This window comes from Choloepus didactylus, chromosome 16, assembly GCF_015220235.1.
Source record: "Choloepus didactylus isolate mChoDid1 chromosome 16, mChoDid1.pri, whole genome shotgun sequence".
In the NCBI taxonomy this organism is placed as follows: Eukaryota; Metazoa; Chordata; class Mammalia; order Pilosa; family Megalonychidae; genus Choloepus; species Choloepus didactylus.
The window spans coordinates 1,133,556-1,147,795 of record NC_051322.1 but is presented as its reverse complement, the minus strand read 5'-3'; the positions used below and the strand labels follow the sequence as shown (position 1 = coordinate 1,147,795).

Here is a 14,240-nt window from a genome sequence, read left to right as displayed (position 1 = left end):
AGGGAAAAATCAAATGATCATCTTGTTAGATGCTGAAAAAAGCATTTGACAAAATTCAGCATCCTTTTTTGATAAAAACACTTCAAAAGATAGAACTTGAAGGAACCTTCCTAAATATGATAAAGGGCATATATGAAAAACCCACAGCCAGCATAATACTCAATGGTGAGAGACTGAAAGCCTTTCCCCTAAGATCGGAAACAAGACAAGGATGCTCGCTGTCACCGTTATTCCACATTGTGCTAGAAGTTCTAGCCAAAGCAATTCTCCAAGACAAAGAAATAAAAGGTATCCACATTGGAAAGGAAGAAGTAGAACTGTCATTATTTGCAGGCGATATGATCTTACATTTGGAAAATCCTGAGAAATTGACAGCAAACCTACTTGAGCCAATAAATTCAGCAGAGTGGCAGGATACAAGATTAATGCACATAAGTCAGTAATGTTCCTATACACTAGTAATGACCTAACTGAAGAGGCAATCAAAAAAAAAAAAAAAATTCCCTTCACAATAGCAACTAAAAAAATCAAGTACCTAGGAATAAATTTAACCAAGGACATAAAAGGCCTCTACACAGAAAATTACAAACTGTTACTAAAAGAAATCAAAGGAGACCTAAAGAGGGGGAAAGATATTCCATGTTCATGGAAAGGAAGACTAAATGTCATTAAGATGTCAGCCCTACCCAAACCGATCTACAGATTAAATGCACTTCCAATCAAAATTCCGACAACCTACTTTGCAGGCTTGATAAAGCTAGTTATCAATTTATTTGGAAGAGAAAGGGGCCTCGAATTGCCAAAAACATTCTAAAAAAAAGAACAAAGTGGGAGGGCTTACACTTCCAGACTTTGAAGCCTACTATAAAGCCACAGTGGTCAAAGCAGAATGGTATTGGCACAACGATAGACATATGATCAGTGGAATCAAATTGAAAGTTCAGAAATAGAACCCCAGACCTATGGTCAACTGATTTTTATAAGGCCCCTAAATCTACTGAACTGGGACAGAACAGTCTCTTCAACAAATGGGGCTGCAAGAACTGAATGTCCGTATCCGAAAGAATGAAAGAGGAGCCCTACCTCACACCCTACACAAAAATTAATTCAAAGTGGGTCAAAGACCTCAATATAAGAGACAGTACAGTAAAATACTTAGAAGGTAATATAGGGAAACAACTTCAAGACCTAGTAATAGGAGGTAGCTTCTTACACCTAACACCCAAAGCACAAACAAACAAACAAACAAAAATAGGAACTGCTCAAAATCAAAAACTTCTGCACCTCGAAAGACTGTCAAAAAGGTGAAGAGGCAACTAACTCAATGGGAGAAAATATTTGGAAACCATATATCTGATAAGAGACTGATATCTTGCATATATAAAGAAATCCTACAGCTCAACAATTGTAGTACTAACAGCCCAATTATAAAATGGGCAAAAGATATGAGAAGCATTTTTCTGAAGTTAATACAAATGGCTAAAAAATACATGAAAAAAAAATGTTCATCTTCACTAGCTCTTAGGGAAATGCAAATCAAGACCACAATGAAATATCATCTCACACCAGTAAAAATGGCTGCCGTTAAACAAACAGGAAACAACAAATGCTGGAGAGGATGTGGAGAGATTAGAACTCGTACTCATTGCTAGTGGGAATATATAATTGTATAGCTGCTGTGCAAAACAGTTTGGCGGTTTCTGAGAAAACTAGAACCGAGTTACCCTGCAGTTTGGCATTTCCACATCTCAGTATTTACCCGGAAGATCTAAAAGCAGTGACACCAAGAGACATTTTACACCATTGTTCATAGTGGCATTATGCACAAATTCCAAAAGATGGAAACAATCCAGGTGTCCTTCAACAGACGAGTGGATAAACAAAATACGGTGTATATATGTACGATGGAACACTATGCAGCAGTAAGAAGGAACAAGGTCCTGAAAGATATGGTAATATAGATGAACCTTGAAATAAAATGCTGAGTGAAATAAGTCAGATACAAAAGAGAGAGATTGTAGGTTACCACTAATGTGAACTCTCTTTACAATGTAAAATCTATGACTTGTAATGTAGAATATTGGGAACCTAGAGATAGACAGAAGCTAGTGAATGTGAAAATAACCTAATATATTCAGATGTTGATGGTGAATTCAAAGGTATGGGAATGGATAGGGGTGACGACTGTTTGTTAATGGGATTATAAGTATCAGAGCTGCACTGATGGTGAATTGAAAGGGGTTGTTTAAAGGCATATTTTCCACAGATCAGCACCACAAATATAGATAAGTGCTTGCATGATATACTTCTAAGGTATTACACTAGTATAGAGAGTTGATATCAGAATGGTATATGGGAAAAATTTACCTGTTGCGTACTTTGGACTATAATTAATAGGAATACCTTACTAGTACCACACAAATACTAGGGGCAAATAATTAAGGGCTGAAATGAGCTATGGAGTGTTTTGGGTTATGAGAATTGTTTAAAATGGAGAGTGATGAGGATTGTACAACTAAGTAATGGTAATGTGAGATATGGATAGATTATCATGGACAGAACATATGCTATGTGAATTTAGGAACCCCCTGCTTTATAAGTCAAGCCCTCAATCTTGAGGCTTGTACTTGTGAAACTTACTGTTGTAAAGGAGAGGCTGAGCCCACCTAGGATTATGCCCAGGAGTCACCTCCAGAGAACCTCTTTTGTTTCTCAAATGTGGACTTTCTCTAAGCCCAGCTCTGCAAGTAAATTCATCACCCTCCCCCCAATGTGGGACAGGACCCCCCTCCCAGGTGAGTCCGTCTCCCTGGCAACGTGGGCACAGATTCCAGAAATGAGCCTGACCCTGGCATCAAAGGATTGAGAATGCCTTTTTGACCAAAAGGGGGAAAAGAAAGGGAACAAAATAAAGTTTCAGTGGCTAAGAGATTTCAGATAGATTGAAGAGTCTGTCCTGGAGGTTACTCCCATGCAAGCTTCTGCTGGATGTCCCAAATGGGCACAATATGATAAGCCCAAGTCAACAGTAGTCCCAAAAACCCTAAAGAATTCCCAGGTCCCTATCTGAGACTCTATAAAAGTTTCACTCTACTAAGTTTATTCTTCAGAAACTCCTCCAGGGAGCTCCTGTGCCATCTAAGTCCCAAAACCCAGAGGCAATGGCCTCTTCAGGAACATCAACCAGATGTGTCCCTTTTTCCCATAATGTCAACACCCCTTTTCAACATGAACAAGTTAGGGAGGTCACTGCTGGACATCCCTGAAGATTGGGCAAGTGATTAAACTAGACAAAGGGGCAGCAACAGACAACATGGAATTTAACAAAGGATTATGAATACTGAATCTTTATATAATTTTCTTTTTTTCCTTGCTAGGGTATTAGAATAACTAGAAGGAAAGAACTGAAATGGTGGAACTGTAACAAATATCATTCTTTGAAATTTGCTATATAGCTGCTTGTTAAATTATAATTTTAAAGTTACCACCTTTTTGTATTTATGTTATGTTTAACAATAAGGAAATAACTGAAACTATGGTTCTTTAACCCACAGTAATCTTGGAAATTTCCTATATAACTACTTGTGAAATTGTGCTTTGAAAATTACCACCTTTTTGTATATAACTTTTATTTCACAATAAGGAAATAACTGTGTCTGTAGAACTGTACCACAACATTCTTTGAATTTGCTATCTAAGTACTTGTTAAATTACATTTAGAAAGTTACCACTTCTATGTAAATTTGTTACATCCAGTAATTAAAAAAAAAAAACAGAAAAATACATGTATATTCAACAAATATTAAGATGTTAGCTACAAGAAAAGTATATGTATTTCTTGCTCTGCAGGGGGCTACAGTCTGGATGGGGAGAAGAAGGACCTAAAAATAATACAATATGGAAGAATTAATATCAGATTGGAAAATGTATCATGAAGCTAAATCTCATTGTCAGAATAATTATTCAGATAGGATTTCAGAATGAGAGAGCAATTCAGATGTAGAACCTTTAAATTATGTTTAATTGTTTTAATGCATAACCAAAATATTGGTAAAGAAATACGATGAATTGGAAGCTAATGACCTGTTCATTTCATTGTAATTTTTAATAAAGTCCAAATAAATCTATTTATTTGTGCTTGCTGAATTAGCAGTATGTCAAAGTAATACATGTGTCTTGTGTAAAGATTTGATTATTTATATTCATTCTTTGCCAAACTACATAAGATCTTCCAGAGTTTTAGTGTTTGTATTTTACATTTTTCTGTATAAAGAAACAGATCCTTTTCATTTCTTTACCTGATATAACAATGATTTCAGATACTCCTCGGAAACTTTAGAGTTTCCATGATGTTGCCCTCAGGTTTCCTGAAGTGCACGTAGGTTTGTTAGCAGTGCTCATTCTTGTTCTTTTTACATTAATTGTCCCCAACTTTTCCATTATAATTGGCCATAGTCTTTGATCTGCAGTTCAGCTGGTCAGTAAAATAAGTTTGGAAAATAAATTAGAAGAACAAATCTTCAGACATTGAGAAGAACTAAACTATGCTCAAGCGAGTAATTGGTATGTCATATAAATATTCTCTATTATCTTCAAAAATGGATATTTCTATGTGATACTTAAGAAAACTGAAAAATGCATGTAATAGTTAAGACATTGCTGTAAGTTCTTTGCTGTCCCATAAAATACCCTGATGTTTTGCTCTCTCTTTGGGGATGTATATACACACATGATCTGTGTGTGTCTGTATAATCTTTTAATGTAAAAAGTGGTTTTATTTGATATAAACGACTTTTGGCTTAACTAAGGGCCACTTACTCATTTTGAACCTCTATTTCCAGCTGAGAAGACAGCAGGTTGGAATAAAGGTGTCAAAGTCCTTCTACCTGTCCGAGCCCCGATTGTGAGGTTTCTCCTCCAGCCTGTGTCTGGCCTGGCAGGCTCCCGGTGCAGGGCTGTTGGTGGCTCCAGCCTTGGGTGTCCGCAGCTCCGCACCTTGGCTGTGTCTTCCCAGCACTTTGCCCTGATTTGTTTTGGCGAAACCAGTGGAGACATTTTTAAGAGACAGAAGTGTGCTCGTATTGTTGAAGCTCATGAATTTAAATTCTTTCCTAGATATGGATGCTAACAGGCGATAAACTGGAGACAGCTACGTGCATCGCCAAAAGTTCACATTTGGTGTCCAGGACACAAGACATTCATATTTTCCAGCCCGTAAGTGTGTGTCTAAATCACTTTGAATTTTTATAGGTTTTATCTCACAACTGAAACCTTTTGTTTTTGTGAAAATGTCTATGCAAATAGTTACTAGTTATTAAATATCTGTTTTTTAAAAAGATATTATAATTATTTTTCAATTTATAAAAAAGTATTACTAAAAATAGATTTCTGTTATATTAAATGTGATCACAAATTTGCCTTTGTGAAACAAGCTCTAAATTAAAAAATACTTTCTGCTATATTATTATTTAATCATAACTAAATATATATTTTAAAATAGAACTGCTCCAGTAATTTTCTATTCAATTGATGAAAATGTATATGGTTAAAAGTTGTATTTCCTAGTAGTTCTGTGCCTCGTAGGTTGTCCAGAAGCCGCTTTGTTAGTAAACACAAAGTAGAAGTGTATTTGTAATCTACCACCATTTTCAAATTAAATCCTTTTCCTTTATCAGCTCAAAGAAAATTAACAGAAATGATCTACATTTATGTGTTTACTGTATGTATTAGTTATGACTAAATTTAATTCAACAAAAAATAAAAATTTCTTGGGTCTTGATTGATGGTGGGTGAACAGCCATTGTATGTCTATGTCTGTTCAGAATGAAATGCTCGCACCTACAGAAACAATTATTTGAGTATAATTTACATGTAAATGTAGTCTGTTTCAAAGCATCAGAATCTCAAATTAGGCCCTGCAGACTGCTATTTGCAATTAAATTATTAATGCTTCTGGTAAAACTTCAGATCAATTTTTGTTGACTTTTCAGTGTTATGGCAACACAAATTAAATTTTTCACAATAAAATCTACACATTTAAAGATAGTCTGAGATTGGTAATTTGGATCACATGCAATTTTTAATTTATTACAGTCCTATTATATAGCATTGTTTTCATGCCCCCATTAAAATCTCTACAGGGAGAATGTCAAAAATGAGTGTATCAGTTTCTGAAATGTTTTCATTCTAAAATTAATGATATTGCAAGATTATGGTTTAATTTTACTCTTTTAAATTGTGTAATCCTTCAGATACTATAGGAAGTGCAAGAATTTTGTTTGCTTGAACTAATGGAGAAAGTAGAAATCGAAAGCCAAGACAGTGGAAGCAATTTTGTAGAAGTATTTTTTATCACTTGACATGTGAAAAGTGACATCTTTAAATAAAGCCTCAACTCCAGATACTCTGTTTCTTGTCTGACCTGTGACCGCGAGGAACTCAGCTTCCTGGGCTCTAATATTCTGACTTGTTAAATGAGCCCTTCAGAGCTGCCTCGGTGAGGCTGCAAGCCGGTGGCTCCAGCTCCCCCAGCCCCCGCCTCGTGGGCACCTCCCGTCGCCTCCTCGCCAAGTCCGAGGGGGTTATTTATAAAAGCCGGTTACCACTAATGTGAACTTTGAAAAATGTAAAACGAATGGTTTATAATGTAGAATGTAGGGGAACTAGCAATAGAGAGCAATTAAGGAAGGGGGAACAGTAATCCAAGAAGAACAGATAAGCTATTTAACGTTCTGGGGATGCCCAGGAATGACTATGGTCTGTTAATTTCTGATGGATATAGTAGGAAGAAGTTCACAGAAATGTTGCTATATTATGTAACTTTCTTGGGGTAAAGTAGGAACATGTTGGAAGTTAAGCAGTTATCTTAGGTTAGTTGTCTTTTTCTTACTCCCTTGTTATGGTCTCTTTGAAATGTTCTTTTATTGTATGTTTGTTTTCTTTTTAACTTTTTTTTCATACAGTTGATTTAAAAAAGAAGGGAAAGTTAAAAAAAAAAAAAGAAAAACAAGGGAAAAAAAAGATGTGCCCCCTTGAGGAGCCTGTGGAGAATGTAGGGGTATTGGCCTACCCCACCTCCATGGTTGTTAACATGACCACAGACATAGGGGACTGGTGGTTTAATGGGTTGAGCCCTCTACCATAGGTTTTACCCTTAGGAAGACGGTTGCTGCAAAGGAGAGGCTAGGCCTCCCTATGGTTGTGCCTAAGAGCCTCCTCCCGAATGCCTCTTTGTTGCTCAGATGTGGCCCTCTCTCTCTGGCTAAGCCAACTTGAAAGGTGAAATCACTGCCCTCCCCCCTGCGTGGGATCAGACACCCAGGGGAGTGAATCTCCCTGGCAACGTGGAATATGACTCCCGGGGAGGAATGTAGACCTGGCATCGTGGGATGGAGAACATCTTCTTGACCAAAAGGGGGATGTGAAAGGAAATGAAATAAGCTTCAGTGGCAGAGAGATTCCAAAAGGAGCCGAGAGGTCACTCTGGTGGGCACTCTTATGCACACTTTAGACAACCCTTTTTAGGTTCTGAAGAATTGGGGTAGCTGGTGGTGGATACCTGAAACTATCAAACTACAACCCAGAACCCATGAATCTCGAAGACAGTTGTATAAAAATGTAGCTTATGAGGGGTGACAATGGGATTGGGAAAGCCATAAGGACCACACTCCACTTTGTCTAGTTTATGGATGGATGAGTAGAAAGATAGGGGAAGGAAACAAACAGACAAAGGTACCCAGTGTTCTTTTTTACTTCAATTGCTCTTTTTCACTCTAATTATTATTCTTGTTATTTTTGTGTGTGTGCTAATGAAGGTGTCAGGGATTGATTTAGGTGATGAATGTACAACTATGTAATGGTACTGTAAACAATCGAAAGTACGATTTGTTTTGTATGACTGCATGGTATGTGAATATATCTCAATAAAATGAAGATTAAAAAAATAAATAAATATCCATGATACAAAAAAAAAAAAAAAAAAGCCGGTTACCTTCCAGCTGCAGAGGCAAGGCTTAGCCCATGGATGGCCTTTTATCTAAATTTCATGAATGTGTGCTGTTTCTAGACATGAAAGCTGCTTCTGTTCACTTTATTTTATTGTAATTGTGGTCCTTGTATTGTACTTGACAGTGTAAGTGTCCTGCTCTGCGTTGCCAGAATCAGAAAGTAGTTTGCATTCAATAAGTAGCAGCAAAGTAGGTGACATCAGAAAGCACTTTGTCATGGACTTGACGTGTAAAAAACCTTTTAGTTGTAGATGATGTGTCTAAAAGACCTCGTTATGATTCATGAAATAAGCGCTTATTTGTTTGCACCTCTAATTTGGAGAAAATTCTCATTTGGGATATCTTTCTCCCGCTTGTGTAGGTAACAAGTCGGGGCGAGGCCCACCTGGAGCTCAATGCCTTTAGAAGGAAGCACGATTGTGCGCTGGTCATTTCGGGGGACTCTCTGGAGGTAAGGCTAGTCCTTTACCCGAGTGAGTGTCGTCTTCTGTGTGCCGTGAGTCTGAGGACTTGTTGAGTCCCAGTGCGTTCATCAGGCCGGTTTGGCCAGTCCCTGCTCTCTGTGAATCCCTTTTGGTACACACAGTGATGGCGTGTGCCACTCTGCTGAGCGGCTGTGGCCTGAAGACTTACATTGTCCACGTGGAAATGCTGACTTACTCTTTCATCTCTTAGAGGTTGATGCATCTTAGTTTTGTTCGGAGTTCGCTGTAGACCTCGTGCTCTCCATTAGTAGGACCACTGTCCTGAGCATCTTATGCGTGGTGCCCACAGCTCTTGATCTAAATTTATCCAAACCAGTGTTTCCAAAAGGGGACACAGCAGTTCTGCAGGCTGCCTGGTGGGGGAAGGACAGGCTTTCTCTCGTCGAAGAAACCAGTGAAACTGTCCCATTAGCGTCTCCGTCTGGAGGCCGACAGCTCAGCTCACCGTGTTCCCGAGGTCCTAAGAAGTGCTGTGGGAAAGGCAACTGTTTTGCTTCTCTTCCCAACATTTCCCAGACTTACTTGACCCAGAACCACTTGCTTTTCAACAAGTACCTTTAACACCCAGCAGGACTCACCCTGGGGAGGGCAGTCTCCAGAATCCCCCGTACGGGAAGGGCCATTTTACCCGCCCAGCGCAGGCACGAGGGGAGGGCCCTGCAGAAACACGAGACCTGGAAAAAAAGGTTGGGTTTAAAATATGAAAAGAAGGTTACAATGTTGTAGTGAATAAATGTTTTAATTATTCATCTATATAAAAGTTAAACAGTCTGTTCATTTCATTAAGATCCTAAAAGTTTAATTACATTTGAAAATGATTTGTATTTTAAATTTTCTCACTTCACAGATATCCCTGAGCATGTACAAATATTGCCAAGAAATCATAGCCTTTAATAAATTGAATGAGTTTTGCATAGTTGAGTGATTTCAAAAGCAAAAATTACTAAAATATCTTTAAATTTTTTACTCTCAAAATAGAGAGTGTATTTCACGTGTGCAGTTTAATGTGTTTGTGCAGAGCACAGCAGTCCGGTGTCCCATCGTGACCCGGAGGCTGGAGGGGGGGTGGCTGGCCCCCTGGAGCCATGGCCTCGGGCCTCAGTTCTTCCCAGACTGCCTCTGCTGGGGCTGGGTGACCGACACCTGGTGCCGGGGCTGAGGGGGCTGGAGTGCTGGGGCTGGCTGGGCATCTCCCTGCCCGTGCAGTCTTTCCACACGGCTGCCTCGGCCTTGATCGGAGCACGTGGTCTCAGCCTTGGCACGTGCCGGCTGCGTGCCCGGAGCAGGCTCTCCAGGAAGTCCGGGCAGCGCTGCGAGGGCTCACGAGACCAGCCTCAGATATCCTGGAGCCGCGCTTTGGCACCTCGCATTCAAAAGTCAGACAAGTCACCGGGGCCTAGACCCGGGGGGGATGTCAAGGGTGGGCATCGCCTCCACCGCAAAGTGGGCACATGGAAAGGACGTTACTGTTCTCGGTACGCGACCACGCAGCTCATTCCAGAAGGCCATGTTGTGGTCCAAATGTCGCCCGCTCCGTCTGGTGCTTTGAGTAACTAAACTTCCTGGGCAGGGAAGAAAGGTTCCATGTTATACAGAATTCCTCGCCATGACTTTCATGAGTCTAGGAAAAGATTTTCATACTCGGGAGATTCCAGATTATAGAGCCTGAACAAGCGTTCAGACACCACTGCCTTCCCCTTCGCGGGATGGGGAGGAGGCAGCAGCCCGCCCCTCTCAGGGGCTGCGGGGCAGGGGGCTGCTTCCTTCTGCACACGCCCCACAGCTGCTCCCAGCACCGGGCAGCCCGGGGGTCCGTGGGCGGTCGGAGGGGTCCCAGTCTTCCACCCCTCAGGGCACCTGCACCCTGTTCTCTGCCCGGAGGGGACCCTGTTTTCCACTGTTTTGCGTTGGTGTTCTTGGTATTGACCGTGTGTGCATGTTTTTAAGTTTTGCTTTTATCAGAGTTGTACAGGCAGGTACTTTGAATAGTCAAATCATTCTCCAAGCTCTTCCCCTCCCTCCCCGCCTCTGCTCCCCTCAGCAGCCTCAAGTCTCCAGACAGCAGTGTGTGTACAGCTCTGTTTGTCTTTTTAAAGTTTTAGATATTATCTAAATAGCCATGTTTGTAGCTACTATTTGACTTTAAGTTTCAGATATTATCTGTTTACTTCCTGCTGTGCAAGAAGAGGATTTAATTCTTTCCTTGCCCTCATCCTCCCAATGTAGTTATGTCATGAATTTGATAGGATCAATTTCCAGTGGTTTCTATTATTATGAACTTGTGAACACTGTAACAGCTGAGCCAGGTAGCAAATCACAATTACTTTGTTTCCTAAGTTTTTGTTTTTCTGAGAACTCGTAATTGTCTTGTTTTTTCATTTGTTTAGTCTCTTATGTGATTATCATTAATTCATCTACAAGCCCTCTGCCCATTGTCTCAACCTCCTGTCAGAAAATTCAGACACATCGTGTTTTCTGTCATTTATCTTTTTAAATAAGTCTCTCACAGAGACTTCTAATATGCTCCAATCTGAACTTGGCCGCATGCACAGCTGTCCTACTGAGACCTCCCTTTGTCATCGTCCTCGGGCGTCCTTCCACTTCAGTGCGTTGTTGGATTTCCCATTTGCTGTGCCCTGTTTCTTCTGCTTTCTTCATTTGGTCCCTCATTTTGGTGGCGCACATTCTCCTTTAGTTTCCTGTAGAGAGGTTCATAGGAGATGAGTTTTTCAGACATTGCACAGGAATGAAATGTCTAGTCTACGCACACAACACACGTGATTGATAACGGTGGCTGGGTATGGAGTCCTCGACTGGAAGTAATTTCCCTTGAGAATTTTAAAGATCCTTCTCCATGGCCACCGACCACCCAGGACTGCTGCTGAGAAACCCAAAGCCTTCTGATTCCAGATCCTTTGTCTAGACTTACTCTGTTTTGTTTTCTCTTTTCCTTCTGGAAATTCGAAGGGTCTCTCTCTTTCCCCAGTGTTCTGGTATGTCACCTTGTGGTGCCTTGGTAAGGGTTTGTTGCCACATAAACATATATCGTCTGGTTCTAGAGGGGCAGAATCTTGAGTGATTTCCTCACTTCTGTTTTGTCTGTTCCCTCTTTCTGGACCACCTATTATGCCAATGTTGGACTTTCTGAATGGTTGCTATCATTTCCTATCTTTTTTTCCCTACTTTCCATTTTTTGGTTCTATTGAGGTCTCCCCGGTCCAGAGGATAAATGTCCAATCTTTCACCCAGGTGGGAGGGTTCAGATGCCCCCATTGCCTAGCCTCAGGCCGTCCTTTTATGAGTTTTACTCTTCCCAACAGTTTGGGAATTAAGAATTCACATCTCTTTGGCAAAGACCTAGAGTATAGGTATTTCATATTGAAAGATGAAACAAAGACTTCATATTTGTCAGAAGGTGGGGTTGAAATCACCTGAAGAAAAACAGAGACTAATCTGCAAGGCGTTTCCTAGAGACAGCTAGACAGTCGCTTCAAATTTCTGGATCTTCTCGGTCCCACCAGACTCCAGCCCGTTCCCCACGTGGCTGTTGGGTCTTGTGACCCTCCAGTGTCCTATGGGACACTCGGACAAAGTCCTAAGGCCGCCAGACCCGCTCTGTCCTCCGCCATGTGCTGTCCGAGCCAGGCTGGTCTTTCTCCCTGACAGTGCAACCCCCTCCCCACCCTGCCCCTCCTTTCTCACCACCACTGCGCCTGCAGACACCTGGGGCAGCATTTGCCTTAAAATTGCAAAGAGGGGCTCAGTAATCAGAATAAAACATAGTGTTTCACATTTGGAAAAAAAGCCGTGATTTTTATCTTGCAGACCTTTTCTTTCCAAGTTGAGCAAATCTGGGATACTGCAGTGGGAGTGGACGGGAAATGGCACAATGCTTTATTTTCCAGGTTTGTCTGAAATACTACGAGCATGAGTTTGTGGAGCTGGCTCGCCAGTGCCCTGCAGTCGTGTGCTGCCGCTGCTCCCCCACCCAGAAGGCCCACATCGCCCGCCTGCTGCAGCGGCACTCGGGGAGGCGCACCTGTGCCGTGGGTGAGCCCCGCCCCGCCCCTGCCGTGGTGAGGGAAGGCCACACGGGGCCCCTGCTGATGAAACGAGAAATGTGGCCTCTTGAAAGTTTTCCATGGCTAGCAATAAAATTTTAAGAGAAACTGATATCTTGAAATTCACAGGCAAAGTTGTGTTTGATCCCTAAAACTAGATTGAGTTCATCTATATTACCAGAAAATTTTAAAACAGCCTCTGACGGTAAAAAGGAAAAGCTGTCTAATCATGTGTAGGTTTTGCTTTAATTTGTGGTTTTCTGCACTTCCAGGAGATGGAGGAAATGATGTCAGCATGATCCAAGCAGCCAACTGCGGGATCGGGATTGAAGGAAAGGTAGCCTGGCCTTCTCCTGGGCCCCACTGCGGTCTCCGTGTGTGCCCACGGCCAACACGCCAGCACGGGCTCTGCCGGGCACCAAGCCACCGTGTGGGCAAGAGACGAGCAGAGCAAAGCCTCCTTCCACTCTTCCCATTTCACCCAAGTGCCGTCTTTAGGACACGCAAGCGACGGTCGGAGCACACGTGTCCTCGTTGTTCCCAGTGGCCTCTTCTCTTGGGCTCAGCTCATGTGCTGACAGTCCCCAGCGAGCCTCCCCAGCCCCCCGGGAAGCTCGGCCCTTTCTGCTCCTCCCCTTGCACCCGGGCTCTCGCCCTTGCCTCACTGACTGCGTTTGTGTAGGCAGCCGCTCCCCAGGCTCACATTCTCACAGTCACGGTTTCCTTCCCCAGTCCCCCAACAGAAATAGTATCAAGAAAGACATGTAAAGTGAATCTTACATACAGCTTTTTCCTTTTGCTGCTTTATTTTTTAACACCTTACAATTTTAGGTAACAGTTCACAGCATTTAAAGTGTGTCCTCATGAATGTTCCCACTCGAGGCACAGCTTTGTTTTTTTATACATATGAGCCAAGGCCTAGAAAAGCGGGAGAGGCCCGAGATTGCAGAGGCAGTGCTAGGCCGGTGCCGGGTTCTGCTGCTGTGAGTGCTCTGTGAGGCGGTGGGCTGCCGAGACGACATCCAGAACACTCGAGAGCACCCCGCTGCCCGCTGTGCTGGTGCCCTCGCCCTGTCTCTCCCAGGAGCTCTGCGCGCGCTGTGTGGCCTGCTGGTCTGCACGTGTCCCTGTGCAGTTGCCCAGAAAGAGTGTCAGTATTCTTTAATTTAGTTTCATGTTGTTTTGATGTAGACAGTGTTTTGAAAAGGTTCCTTTTTGGTTTCGTTCTAGGAGGGAAAGCAAGCCTCCCTGGCCGCAGATTTTTCCATCACGCAGTTTAAACACATTGGCCGGCTGCTGGTGGTGCACGGCCGGAACAGCTACAAGAGGTCAGCCGCGCTGGGTCAGTTCGTCCTGCACAGGGGCCTCATCATCTCCGCCATGCAGGTGTGTAAGCCTTTCCACACTCACTGGGCCTCCGGGGGGCTGTGGCGCTCGGACGAGATTCTGAAGTATTGCACCAGAGTATGTGAATGCTCCTTTTTTATTTGATGTAATTGCATTTTAATTAGGCTCTAATGATAAGGCACTGCATGAAGAATGATGTCAGTGTGACTAACCGTGTGGTGGTTTTTTAATTTATCGTGTTCTCTCTTTAAGGCTGTCTTTTCTTCAGTCTTCTATTTTGCATCTGTTCCTTTGTACCAGGGATTCCTAATGGTAGGGTAAGTTAAATTCATTATTTACAG

At 42.2% G+C, this 14,240-nt stretch overlaps 1 protein-coding gene across 9 annotated transcripts in view; it reads left to right on the top strand.

Annotated features, from left to right (window-relative positions):
• ATP9B (ATPase phospholipid transporting 9B (putative)) overlaps nucleotides 1–14,240 on the top strand; it is a 415,099-nt gene that overhangs the window by 366,541 nt on the left and 34,318 nt on the right. For all 9 annotated transcript variants that reach the window (XM_037805661.1, XM_037805663.1, XM_037805662.1 and 6 more), the window contains 6 exons: nucleotides 5,116–5,214; nucleotides 8,368–8,457; nucleotides 12,397–12,541; nucleotides 12,825–12,889; nucleotides 13,783–13,938; nucleotides 14,152–14,216. In XM_037805661.1, coding sequence (XP_037661589.1) covers nucleotides 5,116–5,214; nucleotides 8,368–8,457; nucleotides 12,397–12,541; nucleotides 12,825–12,889; nucleotides 13,783–13,938; nucleotides 14,152–14,216 — 620 coding nt within the window. The remainder of the gene's footprint in view (nucleotides 1–5,115; nucleotides 5,215–8,367; nucleotides 8,458–12,396; nucleotides 12,542–12,824; nucleotides 12,890–13,782; nucleotides 13,939–14,151; nucleotides 14,217–14,240) is intronic.